The 21,046-nt window shown below is 34.5% G+C and overlaps 1 protein-coding gene and 1 non-coding gene across 7 annotated transcripts in view; both read left to right on the top strand.

Moving 5' to 3' along the window:
• The window catches only part of LOC123549900 (chromodomain-helicase-DNA-binding protein 8-like), a 75,270-nt gene extending 58,425 nt beyond the window's left edge, over positions 1–16,845 (top strand). For 5 of the 6 annotated variants that reach the window (XM_053546486.1, XM_053546487.1, XM_053546484.1 and 2 more), the window contains 7 exons: positions 206–366; positions 3,620–3,691; positions 5,330–5,465; positions 5,798–5,946; positions 6,506–6,628; positions 10,324–10,428; positions 10,763–16,845. In XM_053546486.1, the coding sequence (XP_053402461.1) occupies positions 206–366; positions 3,620–3,691; positions 5,330–5,465; positions 5,798–5,946; positions 6,506–6,628; positions 10,324–10,428; positions 10,763–12,040 (2,024 nt within the window). In that variant the 3' untranslated portion in view covers positions 12,041–16,845. The remainder of the gene's footprint in view (positions 1–205; positions 367–3,619; positions 3,692–5,329; positions 5,466–5,797; positions 5,947–6,505; positions 6,629–10,323; positions 10,429–10,762) is intronic. The other variant, XM_053546488.1, reaches the window with a different exon arrangement.
• Positions 2,155–2,258, top strand: LOC123550728 (small nucleolar RNA U6-53/MBII-28). The gene has a single exon (XR_006686255.2). It is a non-coding gene; the product is annotated as a small nucleolar RNA U6-53/MBII-28 (small nucleolar RNA).
• Positions 16,846–21,046: the final 4,201 nt, after the last annotated feature.

Raw genomic sequence — 21,046 nt, 5'->3', positions numbered from 1 at the left:
GAGTTACGCTTTGGAATCTTAATGCTATGTAATAAACAGTTATTGTTTGATGAAAACTGGTGTGGTCGTGACCGAGTAGGGCTCGAACACATGACCTCTGGGCTGAGCGCAGATAATCTAACCACTAGACCAGAGCCAGTCCCTTTAGACAATATCAAGTGAATATAACAAAAATGTACATGTTTATTAATGTTTACTTTTGCAGCAGCAAGAATCCAGGCCATTCTAGCACAGAGTATCGCAGCATCCCAAGCATCTAGTGATGACAGTCAACAAGACTCCATTTTATCGTCTACGTCTCAGGTATCATGGCCGGCCCCATGGCTGCCTTCCCCTCCTCCATTCCAAATGATGGTGCCACCCCAGGTTGGTGACTATGACAACAGACTGCATGACAACAGCCTCTGCTTTATTACATACAAGCTTTTTTTCTAAAGTCCTTGTAGAAGTGGTGTTATTACAGATTTTAGGAGTGTTTTTTGTTTCGATGAAGGGTAGAGAAAATATTAGAAATTTATTGCATGATTTAAAAATATGGTATAAATGGGAGGAGAGGGTAGTGGGTAATTTTTATTTCAAGAATATTGGAAAATCATGGAAACAGAACAATCACCACAGTTGAAAATATTTTCTGGCCATAATTTTGCGTAGTAAAAAGAAAAAAATTAAATAGTTTTGATCCATTGTTGAAAGCAAGTATGATCAAGAAAATGATAGAAAACTGCATTTGTTATATTTTTTAGACCAAAATCTATTTCATACCATTTAAAGCAAATTTGAAACTTTAAAAGGTCAGCTTTTCAATGAAGGAATAGACAAAAATGTCTGAAACTTAAGGAATAATGTGTCAAAAACGGAGCAGTTGTACAGTCGTGTTTGAATTGGCTAGTGTCACGCAGCAGAGCTGAAGACAATGCATGAAACATGTAGAGTCTAGTAGAAATTGTTGCAGAGCTTCTGTATGCATGGCTTATCAGTTAGAGATCTTTACATGTGTCTTGTGTCACATTTCATTCTTGCAAACTACTCTTGCTTCATACAGGAATGGCTATACATGTTCTTTCTTCTACCTTAGTTTTGTTTTAATGTTTTTGTTAGTACAGAAATGGCTTATCCAGTTGGAAGCAGTTTGGAACATTGAAACAACCTGCCTTTTTAGTTTAATAGGAAGGGTACAGGACTTTTAATTCATGTGGTTGTAGGTTTGAACAGTGGGTGAAGTGTATTTTGGCTATAAAATTTGCAAATATATCCTCCAACCCTGATTAATTTGAAGGAAGTTGTCAATCAGTTGTTGAGAACAAGTTTGTGCCTGTAAGAATCCAAGAACACAAGTTAGATAAGTCAGCCCCCTTAGCTGAACAGGTAGAGTGCAAATCAACCGATCATGGAGTTGTGAGTTTAATCTCCTGGGAAGGCGGATGTTTGTTGTGATGATTTGGTAATAGACATTGTATGTGAAGTCATTCTGTCCTCCACCTCAGATTCTTGTGGAGAAGTTGACAATTACTCGCAGAGAACAGGTTTGTACTGGTACAGAATCCAGGAACACTGGTTAGGTTTACTGCCTGCCGTTATATACTGCTAACTGAAATACTTCTGAAAAAAAAAGTGCTAAACCCTAAACAAACAAAACTGGTTAGATTAACATTTACTGATCTGTATGTTCTATTGAAATACTATGGAAATTTCTTTTCAACAAACAAACATAGAAACCGCTAATCCAGGTTGAATCCATATAATTCATATAATTTCTTAAAACTGCTGATCGAGTTAGGATTCATGTGGTACACTACATCTACTAGTCAAATTGCAATTGATGTTTATCAGAATTATTGAATCCCAATTTGTAACAATTGTTTGACTGATTGGGGCCAGCCAGCTCTATTTGTAAAGCATCAGAAGGTTTGAAGTTTGATCCCAAAGGAAGTTGAATGTTCTCTTGTGACAATTTTAAGAGGCCTGTCTGTGCTTTGTGTAAGGAAGTTTTCATGTACTTGCAAGGAACAAGTTATTATTTGGATCAAACCCAGGCAAACTGGTTTACTTACCACTGTCATATTTAATTGAAATACTGTTGGGGAAAAAACCCAAAACCAACAAGACATGTGAGCAATTATTTCTTTCACTATTCTATGAAGAACAAAGTTAACATTCCAGTGATGAGCTACCATGCTAATACTGAGAGTGTGTTGCTGGTAGACTTAATTGTCCCAGCCGCTCTGTGAGTACAACAAGTTCTCATAAACCTGAGGAATGTTGATGCTAAGCAGATACCAATTAATACTTCAAACTGCATGTATAGTATGAAAATTTTGAATGATTTTTAATATTTTAACACTCTTGAATGCCTCAGTTAGTGTTATAACTCTGGTCGTTGTTAAAGCCTCATATTACAAAACAGTCGGCTGTGAATGAAGATAGTTTAGTAACTGAATGAAAAGTAAATTGTTGGAAGAGTCGAAGTTTAGAATTTAGGAAATAAATAACCCCAGTTACAAGGGAAAGGGAAAGGGATGAAAGGAAGAATGCAATGTTTGTAAGCTCTGCTTTAATTGTTGTCAATAGTCCCCAAACCCGAGCATTTGCTATCTAGTTTTATTATTTGGCTGTCTTGTGAAACATTTAAAATATGTCAGGGGGGTTGAAGAACGAAGTGACGAATTCCTGCTGTATTCAAGATTTCTATTACTGCTTCCTCTTCATGGGTACGTGGTATATTTTCTGTAACAAATTTGTCAGCCAAATAGTGAAACTTGACTTAACTGTTTTAGAAATGTCTATTTTAGCAGCAATCTGACAGTTGGGGCAAATACTTCAGACCGATCTTATAAGTAATTGTTTAAAACTATGAAATTAGCTACTAAATTAAATTATCTTCATTTTGCCCCGATTGTCAGATCAGTTGTATTTTTCTTATATTAAATTTTGCATTTTTGCTCATGTCACTACAGGTTTGCCACAGTGAACTCTTAAAAGGCTATCTTTTGATGAAAATATAAACTGGGAAGATGGTGATATTTTTGTCTATTGCCGAGGTGGGAGTTTGGGGGTGGGGGTGAGGTGGGAGTTTGGGGTGGGGTTGAAGGATGAAAGGTTAAAGAATATTGAAAACTTTCCAAAGCAGTCTTCTGAAGTGTTTAGTTAGACACACATATTCTAGGGAAAATAACCATTATTTTTACAAGTTTGCCAAATGTACCAGCTCTTTGGGAATTTTTTTTTAAAAATCTGTTTTATTTGTAATTGTGGCAAATTTGTAAGTATGCAAGATACATTTTGAATATCTTTATAAACAGAATTAAGTTAAAATGAAATTCAAAAAAAAAAATCAAATTTTGTAAAATCATTCAATTCTGTGGGCATGTTATTTCGTGGTTTTGGTCAAAATGGTTGTTTTATGGGGATATGGAATTCAGCTTTTCGAAGATATAATGAATGGTAATTTATTTGTTGGGATATAATTTTAGAGATTTATGCAACCACAAAATCCACGAAAATTAGTCCCCACAAATATTAATGATTCACAGTTCTTTTCTTATTAGAATACACTTGAAAATGATAGTCTTTTGACATCATTTTATTATTAGAATGAAACGAGAATGATTATATTGTACAGGGCGGTTCAGATAGTCCATTTCTCAACGGTGTTCACATGTCAGAGGAGGAGCTTATGATGAATAGACATCTTGTAAGTATTCTGCTTGTTAAAGCAACTTGTGCATAATGTTTTTTGGGGAAAAAATATTTTGTTTAACATAATTATGTTTTTAGCTCACCTGAGCCAAAGGCTCATGGAGAGCTTTTGTGACCGCTCAATGTCCGTCGTCCTTAGTCCGTCATGTGTCCGTCAACATTTTCTAAAAAAATCTTCTTCTTGAAAACTACTGAGCAGAATTACATCAAACTTCACAGGAATGATCCTTGGGTGGCCCCCTTTCAAAATTATTCAAAGAATTGAATTCCATGCAGAACTCTGGTTGCCATGGCAACTGAAACGAAAAACTTTAAAAATCTTCTTATCCAAAACCACAGGGCCTAGGGCTTTGATATCTGGTGTGTAGCATCATCTAGTGGTCCTCTACCAAGATGTTCAAATTATCCCCCTAGGGTCAAATATGACCCTACCCCGGGGGTCACATGGTTTATATAGACTTATATAGGGAAAACTTTGAAAATCTTCTTGTACAAAACCACATGACCTAGGGCTTTGATATTTGGAATGTAGCATCATCTAGTGGTCCTCTACCAGTTTTATTCAAATTATCCCCCTAGGGTCAAATTTGGCCCCGCCCTGGGGTCCCAAGTTTTACATAGACTTATATTGGAAAAAAATGTTAAAAATCCTCTTGTTTGAAACCACAAGACTTAAGCCTTTGATATTTGGTTTGTAGCATTGTCTTATGGTTCTCAACCAAAATTGTTCAAAATGTACCCCTGGGGTGAAAAGAGGCCCTGCCCTGGGGGTCCCAAGTATTATATAGACTTATATAGGAAAAAAAACCTTTAAAAATCTTCTTGTCTAAAACCACCTGACCTAGGCTTTTGATAATTGGTATGATGCATTGCCTAGTAGTCCCCTAACAAAATTATTCAAATTATGCCCCTGGGGTTTAAAGAGGCCCCGCCCCGGGGTCATTTAGTTATTATATGTGTTATATAGGAAAAAATACTTAAATAATTATCTGATCCTATTTCCAAGACTGTTTAATTATAATTACCTGATGATCCCAAGTAATATGATGTCACTTGACTGTGACCTTGACCTGCTGACCTACTTTCTTGTTTTTTAAGATACAGCCTTAAAATTTGGATGACATACACAGTTTTGCATACCGATCGTAAAACTGAATTTCATTGACCATGAATGTGACCTACTGACTTTCTTAATATTTTAGCATCAGTTTGACATTTGAAACATGTAGCTCATATTACTCAGGTGAGCGATCCAGGGTCATCATGACCCTCTTGTTTATTTTCTCTCTTTCAAAAGATCCCACTGGTAAAGGAATTGATTTATGACACAGTAGAAATTCAGCCTCTTGTCATCTTGTCATCTCCATATAAATAACATAGAAAGATGTTTTGCATGATATATCGTCTTTCGAAAGCTTACAGAGTGTGATTGGTAAAAAATGAAAACATTTTGCTTACTAGCTAGTGGTCGTTAGCCTCATGTTTAATGAACTGTACTGTACAGAGGTATGATGGTGGTAAAGTTTCAATGGCTGTAGTTCATTATTTTTAAATTTCTTTGTAGTATTTGGTGCAGTTGGTTTTGTAAAGGTAGAAGAAATAGAAATGAATCCTATGTAAAAATATGTTTCAGTTGGAACAGGGATTGTTATTTCCAAGGCAGGGACGTCGTGGTCGGAAGAGAAAGGAAGAAAAGATGGCAGAGATTGCCATGGCAGAAGCCTTAGCTAGACGGCAGACAGCTAGAGCACTGGCCTCTCTGGAATCTGGTAAGAAAAACAAACATGGTCGACATGAGTTACTGAGAATGCAATTCTATATGAAGCCTTGGTCAAATGACATGATACCTTGACATAGGTTGGCTGCTTTCAAAATCTGAAGCAAAATTGTACCAATGGATATACATTCAGCAAAAAACATTATGAAATCCTATTAGAAATGGAACAAACTTTGGTCAGTTGTATTGACATGACAACAAAAGAAAAAAATTTGGTAATGTCGGTAAAACCGGTTCAAGATACTAATTGAAATTTTTTGCAGATGGTCCAGATAAGTTGATCATTTTGAACGCAGGTGATTCAATTCTGACGTATTGTTTTAGATTCCCATGTGCCTGTGATTAACCTTGAGGATGGTAGTAGGTTGTCTGGAGATGATGCTCCACTGAAGAAGAATCTCGAAAGCTGGTTAGAGAAGCATCCAGGTTATGTGGTAGACAGTCGTGTGGAGGAGCTGGAAGAGGGAGAAATTGTAAGTAAACCAGTTTTATAATGCAGCCTTGCTATTGGTTGATTTCAGAGAAGTGCTCATAAATGACCAGTTAGATTTTAGACTTGGTCTCAAAACCTAAGGTTTTTAACTATGAATGGGCTAAAAAAGTTATCCCATACTAAATTGGTTTTTCAGTAAAGATGGAATGCTGACCTTACTAATTATGTCCCCCCCCCCACCATTTTGTTTTTGCCTATGCCGTCGACTGTCCGTCCGCATTAAGCTTGTCCGGCTTTCACAGGTCAAACTGCTGGCGGGATTTTGACAAAACTTCACAGGAGTGATCAGTACCAAGTCTAGTTACACATATCGCCGACACGTTCCGCTTTGCTGCACAAAATGGCCACCAGAGCTTAAGGTATACATAAGGGGAGACATGTTTTGTGGGAAAAAAACACCTAGTTGATTATTTATTCTTCCACAGCTTAAAATAAGTGAAACATTTTGTTTTGAAACTATGTCAGATATATGAAGAGAAAAAGGATAAAAAAGTGAAATGTAATAATCTGGGATAAACAACATATTGTTATTTCTTAAGGTATCTGACTTCCCGGAGCGGAGGAAAGGACGTAAACCCAAGTTTGATCCTGCCTTCTTGGAGGTTGATAAACTGACAGGGGAAGAAAATGTGTCTGTGATCAATAGGCTTACTGGTAAAAAGGTATGTTGTTAAGGTGGCTATGCAAGTTTATGTTTAGAAGTTATGTCTTGAGACCCTTTTAGCTGTAAAGAATAGTTAAGGGGGTTATGCATGTTTGTGTTTACAGTTTATGTCTAGAGACCTTTTTTATCCCCCCGCCAAAGGCGAAGGGGATATTAGAAATGCTCTCCGTCCGTCTGTCTGTCCGCAACGATCTTTGTCTGGAGCATAACTCCAAAAGTACTGGAGGGATTTTCTTCAAACTTCATACACTGATAGAACACATTGGGAGGAAGTGCAGTGTGCAAGAACAATAACTCTACCTCGCCTATTTTTAGCTCACCTGAGCACAAAGTGCTCGGGGTGAGCTATTGTGATAGCTCACCGTCCGTCAGTCCATCCGTCCATCCACACTTTCCTTTAAACAACATCTCCTCATAAACCACTAAGCCAATTTCATCCAAACTTCACAGGAATGTTCCTTGGGTGAAGCTCTACAAAAATTGTTCAAAACATTGAATTCCATACAGAACTCTGGTTGCCATGGCAACCGAAAGGAAAAACTTTAAAAATCTTCTTCTCAAAAACCAGAAGCCCTAGAGCTTAGATATCTGGTGTGAAGCATTGCCTAGTGGACCTCTACCAGATTTGTTCAAATCATGACCCGGGGGTCAAAATTGACCCCTCCCCAGGGGTCACTTGATTTTACATAGGAAAATCTTAAAAAATTCTTCTCAAAAACCAGAAGCCTTAGAGCTTAGATATTTCACATGTAGCATTGCCTAATGAACCTCTACTAAAGTTGTTCAAATCATGACCCCGGGTCAAAATTGACCCCGCCCCAGGGGTCACTTGATTTTACATAGGAAAATCTTCAAAAATTTTCTAAAAAATAAACCAGAAGGCCTACAGCTTAGATATTTCACATGTAGCATTGCCTAATGGACCTCTACAAAATTTATTCAAATCATGACCCCCGGGGTCAAAATTGACCCCGCCCCAGGGGTCACTTGATTTTACATAGGAAAATCTTCAAAAAATTTCTGAAAATAAACCAGAAGGCCTATATCTTAGATATTTCACATGTAGCATTGCCTAGTAAACTTCTACAAAATTTGTTCAAATCATGACCCCTGGGGTCAAATTGACCCCGCCCCATTGGGTATCTTGATTGTACATAGAAAAATCTTCAAATTTTCTAAAAATAAACCAGAAGGCCTAGAGCTTAGATATTTCACATGTAGCATTGCCTAATGGACCTCTACAAAATTTGTTCAAATCATGACCCCTGGGGTCAAAATTGACCCCGCCCCAGGGGTCACTTGATTTTACATAGGAAAACCTTCAAAAAATTTCTGAAAATAAACCAGAAGGCCTAGAGCTTAGATATTTCACATATAGCATTGCCTAGTGGAACTTTGTTCAAATCATGACTCCCGGGGTCAAAATTGACCCCGCCCCAGGGGTCACTTGATTTTACATAGGAAAATCTTCAAAAATTTTCTAAAAATAAACCAGAAGGCCTATATCTTAGATATTTCACATATAGCATTACCTAGTGGAACTTTGTTCAAATCATGAACCCCGGGGTCAAAATTGACCCAGCCCCAGGGGTCACTTGATTGTACATCGGAAAATCTTCTAAAAAAATTCTAAAAAATCATCAGTTTGACATTTGAAACATGTAGCTCATATTACTCAGGTGAGCGATCCAGGGTCATCATGACCCTCTTGTTTGAGTTATTCCCCTTTATCTTATTTTCTTAAAATTTGTCCGGAGCATAACTCCAAAAATACTGGAGGGATTTTCTTCAAACTTCATACACTGATAGAACACGTTGGAAGGAAGTGCAGTGTGCAAGAACAATATCTCTACCTCGCCTATTTTTTGAGTTATTCCCCTTTATCTTATTTTCTTAAAAAATTTTGTCCGGAGCATAACTCCAAAAATACTGGAGGGATTTTCTTCAAACTTCATACACTGATAGAACACATTGGGAGGAAGTGCAGTGTGCAAGAACAATAACTTTACCTCGCCTATTTTTTGAGTTATTCCCTTTTATCGTATTTTCTTAAAAAAATTTGTCCGGAGCGTATCTTCTTCATGCATGGAGGGATTTTGATATGTCTTGGCACAAATGTTCACCACCACGAGGCGGAGCGTCATGCGCAAGAACCAGGTCCCTAGGTCTAAGGTCAAGGTCACACTTAGAGGTCAAAGGATACAAGAATGAAAACCTTGTCCGGAGCATTTCTTCTTCATGCATTGAGGGATTTTGATATAACTTGGCACAAATGTTCACCACCACGAGACGGAGTGTCATGCGCAAGATCCAGGTCCCTAGGTCTAAGGTCAAGGTCACACTTAGAGGCCAAAGGTCAGATACAAGAATGACTTTGTCCGAAGCATTTCTTCTTCATGCATGGAGGGATTTTGATGTAACTTGGCACAATTATACACGATCATGAGATGAAGTGTCATGCGCAGTTCCCTTCTTTAGAATTACTTCCCTTTGTTGTTACTTTAAAAAGCTTTTATTGTAACTTTTTCGTTACTAGTCATAGGGAAAAATCGAGACCACTTTTCTGTAGTACAACATGCATGCAACATCCAATTTTGAGGTGTATTTTGACCAATCTCTACCTGGTAAAGTTTTTTATGTGGACTTAAAAATTTTTTTATTTATTTCTTTTTATTTTTTTAAGATTAACTTCCCTTAGTTGTTACTATAAATAACTTATATTGTAACATTTTTATAATTGACTGTAGTGAAAAAACGAGACCTTTTTTCTGATGTTACTTTCCAATTTTAGGTGTATTTTAAGGTATCTCTACCTGGTAAGGAGTTTTTTTGTGGACTTAGAAAAACAAAAGACTTACAGTGATTACTAAAAAACCACAAAATTAAAATTCCATTTGCAAATACAGCTGCTAGAGCAAAGAAATTTGCTGTGATGGGCGTATATTGTGACATTCTGGCACTCTTGTAGCCATATAGAAAAACATCATAGCTATACTGTTCATGAAAATTAATAAAATTTAGCAGTAAACCACCTCACCACTGATTTATTCTTTCTTCCACATCTTTAAAACCCCTGATGCGGACCACAACTAAATGGTTCTTCAAAGCTTTCCCCAAAATTAATACTTTCAGACACTAACTTGCCAGGAACTTTAGCCTTCAATTATAATATGCCCGGCTGGGGGATTAGCCATGTCTAACATGGCTCTTGTTTTAGCTGGAAAGAGTGGTTGTTTGTGATAGAATATCACAGTATGTATGATTAAAATTTTATGAATGATGCTTTTGAAATATCATAGATCACATTGAAATTGGAAGTTTCCCTGTAAAATAACAGGAAATTTCCCAGAAATAAGTAAAGCCCCTTAAATTGAACACGTAATGAATGCTTAAATGAAATACTGTTTGTTGAATTTGATTGTGACTGTATCAGGGATGTCCCAGAGTGTGTTATGTAGCTGACTTTAATCACTTGCCCAACACTCCTTTGTGCTCAAAACCTTGCTGCTTTCATGAGATAAAACTGCTTACCTGAACAGTTATATCTTGTGCTCTCCCATGTCAGAAATAATGACTAGAGAGGTTTCTTTCATTTTTCTCAACCATTAAAAGTTGGAAATATCCATACAACATAAGTTTTATTGGTTTGATTAATAATCCAAACAAACAAAATACATTGATTATGTATTACAGATAACTGGAGCTAAAGCACCTCCACTGAGGTATCTAGCTGAATGGTTGGAACAGAACCCCATGTGGGACGTTGATCCTAAATGGGCTGAACTAGTTAGAGCAAAGGTAAGAATCCTTCAACTCTAGCTAAAGATCTTTGTTATAATAGTTGAAGAATTTCTTGTTTTTTGTGGGGAAATTGACTGATAGTTGGGGCAAATTGCTGTGGTCCCTGTCTCTGATTTCTGGAACTGTTTAAAATACACAAATGTTCTGTTTAAATATTTAATATCTTACTGCTTAAAAAATGTAAAAATATATGAATAAATAGGAAAGTTTGTGCTTGGACGATTTTGTTAGACATTCCTATTTAATAAGATATATAAAATGCAAATTTATATTTGGTGGAAGATCAGTCACAGGGTCAAGATTAGCAGCTTATCATTCAATTTTTTTCCAGGGTTCCTTACCAAAGACCTTACTGCCTCGAATAGTGACACCATCACGGCGGGGCCGGAAGCCAAGGGACAGTCCATTGTCGCATCCCATGCTGGGAACCAGCGATCCTCATCAAGCTGCAGCAATTGCTGCGTCAATGGAAGCAATGAATGCTGCCCAACTTATGGCAGCTGGTTTTGGAAAACTACCTCTTCCATTTGGTTCAATACCAGGTCTCGGACTTAATCCAATGTTAGGACTACAGGGTTTCGGATTCCCTGGCATGTCTGGTTCACCTGTGCCAGAGAAATCTGAATCAAAACATAAGGAAACTAAAGGATCAAAAGAAGACAGTGAAAAACCTAAAGAAGATGAAAAGAGTTCAAGTCCACATCCATCTTTCCCTCTCATGTACAACCCGTTACTGTTCAATCCCGCCCTTCTAGCTGCTCAAGGCATAGCAAACTTTCCTCTACCTACCAGTCTGGCTGGCATGGAGTCGAGTCTCATTAACGGTCATACTCTTTCAAAGGAGGAGACTGCAACTAGTAGTAGTAGTAGCAGCAGTAGAAAATCTCGCCATGTTTCAGAATATTCTGAACAAAATCTTGTCGAAGATCTCAGTGTTAGAAGTAAATCTAAACCAGTTATAGAAAACACAACAGCGGCTCACAGTAGTGGGAAATCTAAAGCGAAAATGGACGTCAGTTTTGACAGTGACGATATGCCTTGTGATCTGTCTATGAAGCCAAAAGCAAAAGAGGAAAAATCGAAACAAAAGATTTGTAGCTCAGACAAGTTGAGTCGAATTGTAGATACTCTGAAATTTAGAGTGAACAAAATGGATGAAAAACCTCAGAAAAGTGAAAGTGATAAAGACAACCGTAGACATAGTATTGATGCAGTTTTGAATCTGTCGGATAAAAGTAACTCTAGAGAACAATCTGAAAATGGTTCCTTGAGAAAAGACTCGATAAATTTGCTATCTTTGAAACATTCATCTTCATCATCATCAAAATCATCATCTTTATTAAAATCGCCATCATCGTCGTCATCATCGTCCAACCATGCTAAAGAGCCAGTACCAAAAATTGTCCAAGAACTATTAGCGGCAAAACAACAACGAGAGAGGGAGGAAATGCTAGTTGCAAAACAACTAAAATTAGATGCTATCACTGCTAAGCAACATAAACTGTTAAAAGATTCATCAGTAAGTAAACCAAAGTTGTCGAGTTCTCAGGGATCAGAGGTTAGTGGGGGTTCGGACAGAGATACTGAAGTTGACAGTGAAAAATCATAGTAGAGTTATCACCCATGACATTGTGGTTGTGAACTGTGACTAATTTTGGGAATAAATGGAAAGTTTACAAGCGAGTTGAAAGGGTTGTATGAGATATGGGCCCTGATTGGTGTAAATGAATGTTATCTAGGTTGTATTAAAAAATCATGCTGCTGTCATCCATCATGGGCATTAAAATTCTGAAACGTGATAAAATTGCTGCATGCTTAAGGAAAAAACAAGCGTCATACAGAGTCTGCTGGGAAGAGTTCTAGACTGGTTTTTCAGTTGGGAGTGATTTCAGTTGTGAAGTGCAAGTTAAAATGTTGACAATTTATAAACCCTAGGGGAATCTGCTGGTCAAAACTTTAAGAGTTATGATATTAAAAAACATAAGTATTATTTTTAACTGCTTGGTGGAACTATGATTTTGTATTTAGTTAAGAAAATGTGGGTTGTCTGGTGAAAAGGGGCCATCTAGTTGGATTTTTGTGGATGTCCAATTGTTATTGAAGTGTAGAAGTATTTCATTGATAAAGGAAATATATGTATATGAGGATGTATTGGCAAGTTAAAAGAAAAAAAGAATCCCTCAAAACTTACGAAAATAAGAAATTCTTTATTACTCTTGGCAAAAGGTAATTTCTAGTGGTGGTCTTTTTCAGTGTGACGATGTACAAGTAATCATTATGTATGAAAAATGGTTTAACTTGTAAGATTTGTGTTGTAAATGTTTAAAAAAAAGTCATATTTGCACGAAGCGGTTTTGTAAAGGACTGTTGTGCCATTGTTTATGCATATCACTGAGCTGCTGCCTTTGTTGTTTGTTTTCTTCAACGGGAAAGAATATGCGAACTTACTTAAATTATCTGTTGTAATACATGTTGGTCTGTGTTGACTGATCTTTGTAAAATTTTTATAACCAATTTCTTAGTAGGTTGCAAAGTATGGAAATATCAAACATTGTAATTTTAAGCCACAGAGAACCACTGAATTGTATGTTTGTATTTATGTCAAATAGGCGTTATTATCTAATTTCAGGGATAATATTTTTTGTTTATCTCTCTCCAGTCTTGGACGTTTTGGATTAAATAATATATTAGATATTTAAGAGTAGGACACATACAGAGATTCAAATTCTTTTGTGGATTTGATAAAGATTAATCGGTGGTTTCATCCATAAATTTTGCCAGGTAAATAAAAAAAAATGCATTTTCTAAATAATTATTTTTATACTTTTTAAATTTTCCATAATTAGTTAGCTTTTAAAGGAAGAAGTCAGATCTAATACAAGTTAATTTAAACTGTAGCTTGGCATGTAGGGATGTCATATAAAGTATTCTTTATTGTGTCCATGGTAAAAAGCTTGGGCTGTAGACCAGATATGAAGCACTGCCATCTCATTTGTGGTTACAGAGCATAAATTTGAAATTGACCAGGAAGATGAATACATTCTAAGTGGTCGCCAAATTTTGGAGCCAGGTATAGCTAGGTATATATATGTTTAGAAGTGATTATCCACATACAAATATTCAGTACTATTTGTCAGAAATATGTCCTAGATAAGAAATTTCAGAATTTTCCTTATCTTGCAATTCTGTTTACTATACCTATTCAGCTGAAATGCTCTTGAGCGTTTTCTTGTCACTGGAGTCATATTTGGACAAAGCTTAAGAATAAAACAGATTGAAAATTTTGAATTTGAAAGTTTTATGTCCAATTTTTTGACACAGAATTGCAATAGAAACTGGCCAAAGATTAAGGTACTGCTATTAAACAGAATCATGGCATAAAGGGGTTTTGGACTCGAGATGGCTGGGATATCGTTGGCATTTATAGACTGTTTTTGACTATAAACATTCTTCAGTTTTTTATGTGTTTATTCATCATAATCTGATAAATGAATTGTTAGGGAATAAAAATTCAGAAAATAATATTCCTACTCAGTATTGCAAAAATGAACAGCGAATTTTAATCAACTTTTCCACATGTTCACTTAATGAGTTTAATTGATTTTAGCTAGGGCTTAAATGCTAGTGTGTTACTTTGCTTAAACCATTTGTAATTAATTTTCATATCTATTTATTATGAAATTATGAGAGAAAAAAATAATTCAGATGTTTTCATTGCCAGTTTTCAAGCAATATAGACAGTTTGTAGTGTAGTGAATCTGTATGGACAGAAAATTTTGTGTATATGTATTTATTTTTTCAAATGGTGTGTAAATGGAGAGAATTATTTAAAGCAATATGTATGTGTATATAATTAATGTGTATAGTCTGTTTCTGAATACTGATATGAAGTCTGTAAAAAAGATTATAACACTTGAATTTGAAGACCAGTCACAGAATTCAGCTGTGTCATATTTAAATGAGAATCAACCAATCACATGCTGGGGTTTGGAGACTGGTTTCCAAACATAATTTTATAACTAAGAACCCTGAAATGTTAGAAGTTAAGGTAGTCATTGACTTTCCATTGAATTAAAATGTCTGAAATAATTGTAGGAGATGGTGCATATAGGATATTGAGCATTTCATTTTCAACTGTTGTATAAACACATCTTATCAGTCATGGCATTGCCTGCATACCAAACAGGATTCCTAGTAAAAAAAGGGACAATGTTTTTCATGGCTATTCATGAACAAAGAACCGACTTCGAAAAGGGAAAGTTGTAACAATGCAGTGGTGACTTGATTTTAGGCGGGTCATGTAAAGTACTGGAAATTTGGCAGTCCTTTGAATTTGATGCACCGAACAGATTGATCCACAGCTTGTATTGTAAATGTAATGAGATTTGTGAACAAACTATTACTGTCCTGAATGTTGCAGTTTTGCAGGTGTGCTCTATATGAGCCGCACCATGAGAAAACCAAAATAGTGTGTTTGCCACCAGCATGGATCCAGACCAGCCTGCGCACATGCGCAGTTTGGTCAGGATCCATGCTGCTCGCTTTCAAAGCCTATTGCAACTAGAGAAACTATTAACAAATAGTATGGATCCTGACCAGAGTGCGCAAATTCGCAGGCTGGTCTGGATCCATGCTGGTCGCAAACGCACTCTGTTGGTTTTTTCATGGTGTACTATACATATAGCAACACTGAATTCTAGTTACAACATGCATATAATGTAGCTCCAGAAGCTAATTTTAAAACAGTTCATTTGTTACTTTGTAAGTGAAAATATGAAATTTATGAATCGTCATTAATTCATTTTCACATTAATTTTGCAAGTCAGGAAAATTAAGTAACATTGCTAAAAAAATAAATAATTTGTTTGTGTGTTCAGATTGAAATGCCATTGTCAGATTATGCATATGTTGAATATATCTTATATGAGGAATATAGAACCTGAAAATGGTAAGAATAAAAAGCAAAAATAGATTTTCAGACCCATATGATGTAAGATTGTCTGTAACAAAGATAAATTTATTGTAATGAAAATTTTACTTGCCAATGTGTATCTTGGAAAAGCAGATAGTTGGTGAAATGTGTTCAGTGTCATGACTTGAATAGATGCAGGATGATAACTAGACATATTGCAAAGCAGAAATTGTTGTAATCCTTATTTGATGTACATTGAAATGCCAAAAAAAAACCACAGGTTACACAGGGATATGTAGGTAAAATATCCAGGGGAGTGGGGGAGCAATTTATTTCTATTTCTATTCTATTCTATTCTATTTCAACATTTTAAAGAAATGTTGTTTCGTATTATTTGTCAATAGGCATTTCAAAAACGCATTCTTACATGGAAGATTTTGTTAACTTGCACAAACATGAAAAGTTGCAATATAATAAAACATACCCATACTCGCCCTCGATTTCCTGTATTTCAAACACCATTTTACGAATTTTGGACTGGACAGATTTATTTTTTGCAATCTCCATTCAAATGTGAAATTACCAACCAAGGTCTGTACTAAAGACCACGAATTGCCAAGTTATCATCCTGTATCCATCTAATAATTCCATTGTATTTATAAACATCTTATTCTCAGGGAATTTTGATGACCATATAAAGTATAGAAAAGGAAAACTTTATTTTAGTTAACATTTCCCAGTCTGGTATGGTATCAGTAGGTGTTCCTTTAGATGCAGTAGATAAAAGCGATATATTTTTACTGTCTCTTCTAAAATAACATGTGTTTTAGATCAGCATATTTTCTCTATAAGCTTACTGGGCTCAAATATTGACAGAACTGAAGAGAAAACTGTGGTGTATTATTCCTCAAAATGAGAGGTGTTGCAATATTAATTAAGTGAACAAAATTTCAAGGTTGCTAAAAATGGTAGATCTTTGAAACATCTTTTTAGTTCTTATTTTTTTCTGCAAATTATTCACTTGTTTAGATATATGAAACTTTTTTTTTTTCAGTTTCCATCATGGACACATCTTTTATCCTCATAGAATTTGACATTTAAACATGATTTAGTTTTGTCAGGTGACAGATAAAAGAACGTCCTCTAGGGCTTCAGTAGCGATAGATGTAGACACCAAATATTTATCAGTATTAATGAATTTACGCCTAATGGGTCAAGGTAAACTAAGAATTTGCTGAAGGCAACTTTTTTCTGTGACAGTGCTTTAAAGCTACGGCGTCCTTTGTTTATACAAGTCGGAAGCTTTGAAGTCATTTTGCTATCTCGTTTTACAGACTGTCCACATTTTTCATTGCGAAAATAATTCACTTCATATAGATTTTGTTTTTCTGACATTTCACGTTTGTTAAATGTATTTTTTGTATGTCAACTTCGTCTTTTTTTTTCAACAGATTTGTAGAGAAAAGAAAAATAATTTAATTAAAAATGATATGCAAAGTAAATTTTGTTTGTTCTTTGTCCAGCAATGTTTGTTCCTTTGACTGAGTTTAATGCTGTTTTTAATCTGCGGCATCTGGTTAACCTAAGTAGCCTTCCCGTGTTTTCCACCATTACTGACTTGTTCTCCGTAAATAACCAGGCATCCTTTCCAAACATTATTTTCTGTCCAACTGTTAAAAAAAAACCTAATGTACTTTTGCAGATCAAAATTGTGTCCTCATAATTCAGTCTCATGCAAATGAGATTGACTGATGCCATATTTTAACAAGTTGTTATACTTTTTCAAGAGACAGTCAAGTGATAGTTCAAACTTGATTCTTTGACAAGTCATATGTTCTACAGGAAAGGTGAGCCATTTTGATGACCCTCTGATGTCTGTTGTAAACAATAGGACTTTTAACAATCCAAAAGTCACAATTTTGGCCCAAACTTAATGAAACTTCTTTAAAATGTTATCCTGAATCAAAACTTGGATGAGTACCTTTCTGGGGTCATCTGTGTTAAAAAACAGCTCACTAGGTAAGTTTTATAGGAAAACCTTGCTAACGCACTACAGGCCACATTTTCTACCTAAACATTAATATTGAATATTTCAGTTCCTTTAAAATATTTGGTTGCCTTTAAAATCTTTGGTTTCATCGAACATCTAAACTTACATCTTTAGGGTCTCTCTTAAAGTCTGGTTTCATTAAATTTTTTTTCTAAATTTGAGCTCTTGGGTCATTTTAAAGTCTTTGGTTTCTTTGGTTTCGTTAAAACCTTCCTTCTAATTTTGAATCTTTGAGTCCCTTGAAAATCTTTGTTGTCAATAATAAACATTTATTTTCAGTCTTAAAATCATAGGTGTCAAGTAAATTCAAGTAAAATTTATTTAAAGTCGGATATCACAACAATACAACACAAGCTCTGCAGAGCTTTTAAACCGACTGTTGTTATAGGCCTAGATTCACTACTATATATCAGCGATTATGTAACAGTAACTGATTAGAGGGCAATTAGCACAGCAGGGACAACTAGACCACGAAGATGTGTGAAGTGGAGTTGAAAGAAATTAATTTTTCTTCAGTGAATGTGGAATGATAACAATAATAATTATTATTTTGATATTATATAGATGATAATAACTACTACTTTAATGTTATAGTAATGATAATAATAGAAATAATCATAATTATAATTATTATTGTTGTTGTTGTTATTATTATTATTCAGGCCATTTTTTCATCAATTTGGGAATGCCACCGGCACCAGTGGAATTGGGAAAATGCTCTCGGAAATTGTCTTAATTGGGGCAATTTGCAAATTACCAAAATCTACATTAATGTGTTTTTGTGTGAAATATTAATGAATTGCATTTCAGTTATTGTTCAACAGTATTATAATTTACCTTAATATACATACAAATCAGCAAAACTATCTTAAAACAGCAAAAACCCTAAAAGGTATAATCATTTGGGAACTTTAAATTCAACTTTGGGAAAAAACCATACTTTTTTGCATTGGGATTACCTCCTTTTACAGGAGGTAGATTTATAGTGGAAAAAAGCCCTGTTATTATTATTATTATATTACATATAGGATGATAAAAGATACAGTAATAATACTGAATATAATAATGATAATAAAACACAAGTAGAGTGAAAACTTCTTTGTGCTGACAAACAATATAATATAAAATTAATGTGTTCCATCTATACTCAGTTTTCATTTTCAGTATGTTGCCAAAAGTGACTTTTTTTCATGCTTTGCTTTGTAACTTTGAAATGCACATTCTGTTTTCAGTTTTAGACAAATGTTATTTACAGTACTCTGCAAGCTTTAAATGAGTAAAAGTTACATTTTTCTGAAAAAAAAATAAAAACTTGCATATTTCTTTAAGTAAGTTTCTCATTATTTCATTATTGTGAAAATAAGTTTCTGATTATTTTATTATTGTGTTTGATCAACAACATTTTTCTTTACATAGTAATGCAAAAAAAACTAGCATTACTTTAAATGTTATCAATTATTCATTAATTTAAAATAAATTACATTGTTTCCCCTTCTCACTAATTTGTACACTTGTAAGGTAGACTGACTCCAATAAACAATGACCCTTGTTTATTGGAACCATACTGTGATGGTCATTAGCCCCCAACTGTGCTGGTGAAGATAGAAATCCCTTGGCCCACTGCCAAAATCTAGGCCTTTAAAAACCATTATTTTGAATCTTTGGGTTACATTAAAAACCTTTATTTTCAATTTGAGTCCCTTTAAAATCTTTGGTTTCACTAAACTCTTGTTCGAAATTTTACCTTTGGGTTACTTAAAAATCGTTGTAGTCAAAAATCCTTATATTAAATCTGAATCTTGTGATCCCTTAAAAATCTTTGGTTTCATTATAATCTTTGTTCTATATTTGAATCTATGGGTCCCTTTAAAATTTTTGTTATAATTAAAAATCTTATTTTCAGTTTGAATCTTTGGGTCTCTTTAAAATCTTTGGTTTCATTAAAATTTGTTCTAATTTTGAATCTTTGGGTCCCATTTAAATCTTTGGATGTATTAAAAATCTTCCCTCTAAATTTTAATCTTTGGGTTCTTTTAAAATCTTTGGTATTTAAAATCTTTATTTTGAATTTTCATCTTTGGTGTCATTCAAAATCTTTATATTAAATTTGAATTTTAGGGTCCTTTTAAAGTCTTTTGTTTCGTTAAAATCTTTCTTCTAAATCTTTAGGTTCTTTTAAAATCTTTAGTGTCATTTAAAATCTTTAATTTATATTTGAATCTTTGGGTCTCTTCGAAATCTTTGGTGTAATTAAAAATCTTTAATTTGAATTTCCATCTTTGGGTTATTTAAAAATCTTGATATTGAATATCTTTGAGTCCCCTTAAAATCTTTGGTTTCATTAAATTCTTTCTTCTAAATTTGAATCTTTGGGTCTCTTCAAAATCTTTGGTTTCATTAAATTTCTTGTTTTCTAAATTCAAATGTTTGGGTCCCTTTAAAGTCTTTGGATGTATTAAAATCTTCCCTTTAAATTTTAATCTTTAGGTTCTTTTAAAATCTTTAGTGTCATTTAAAATCTTTAATTTATATTTGAATCTTTGGGTCTCTTCGAAATCTTTGGTGTAATTAAAAATCTTTAATTTGAATTTCCATCTTTGGGTTATTTAAAAATCTTTATATTGAATATCTTTGAGTCCCCTTAAAATCTTTGGTTTCATTAAATTCTTTCTTCTAAATTTGAATCTTTAGGTCTCTTCAAAATCTTTGGTTTCATTAAATTTCTTGTTTTCTAAATTCAAATGTTTGGGTCCCTTTAAAGTCTTTGGATGTATTAAAATCTTCCCTTTAAATTTTAATCTTTAGGTTCTTTTAAAATCTTTGGTGTCATTTAAAATCTTTAATTTATATTTAAATCTTTGGGTCTCTTCAAAATCTTTGGTGTAATTAAAAATCTTCAATTTGAATTTTCATCTTTGGGTTATTTAAAAATCTTTATATTTGAATCTTGGGGTCTCTTTAAAATCTTTGATTTCATTAAAGTTCTTTTTTCTAAATTCAAATCTTTCGGTCCCCTCAAAATCTTTGGATGTATTAAAAATCTTCCCTTCAAATTTTGACCATTGGATTCTTTTAAAATTTTGTTGTCATTTAATATCATTATTTTGCATTTGAATCTTTGGGTCACTTTAAAAACTTCGGTTTCATTTAAATCTTTCTTATAAATTGGAATCTTTGGTGTCCTTAATTTTTTTTTTCTGATTTTGATTTTTTCTCCTTTCATTAACCTAAAGGAATTTATGACATTTTTGCTGCAAGTAACCAACATCCTCTCCACAAGTCGAGGTAGAGGATACAAGTGGAGTCCTGGCATTGATCAAACTTGTGATCTCAATTCCTAGTCTTCCTTGTGGTCTGTTCTCATGTTTTTTAGGTTTTGCCCAGGGATAGCTCAAGTTAGTTTCTCAGATATGTGGAATGTTCTCCAGGATCATTTGACTGTTTACTATCCTTTGTCAAACAGCCCTGTAGAACTTTCAACTTGTCTCAGGATTAAACTTGAGCTATCCCCGGTCAAAACATAATGAAACAAGAGCACCGCCTTGCGGGTGCTGACGCTCATCTGATTTTTTTTGTATAATAGAAATATTGTCCTACCCATGATTTTCTAAGTCTAAAAAGGGCCATCATTCTTGCAAAAAGCAGGATAGAGT

The sequence above is a fragment of the Mercenaria mercenaria genome, chromosome 6 (assembly GCF_021730395.1).
Source record: "Mercenaria mercenaria strain notata chromosome 6, MADL_Memer_1, whole genome shotgun sequence".
In the NCBI taxonomy this organism is placed as follows: domain Eukaryota; kingdom Metazoa; phylum Mollusca; class Bivalvia; order Venerida; family Veneridae; genus Mercenaria; species Mercenaria mercenaria.
Note: the sequence above shows the minus strand (reverse complement) of the source record. Positions and strands in the feature narration are given on the sequence as shown.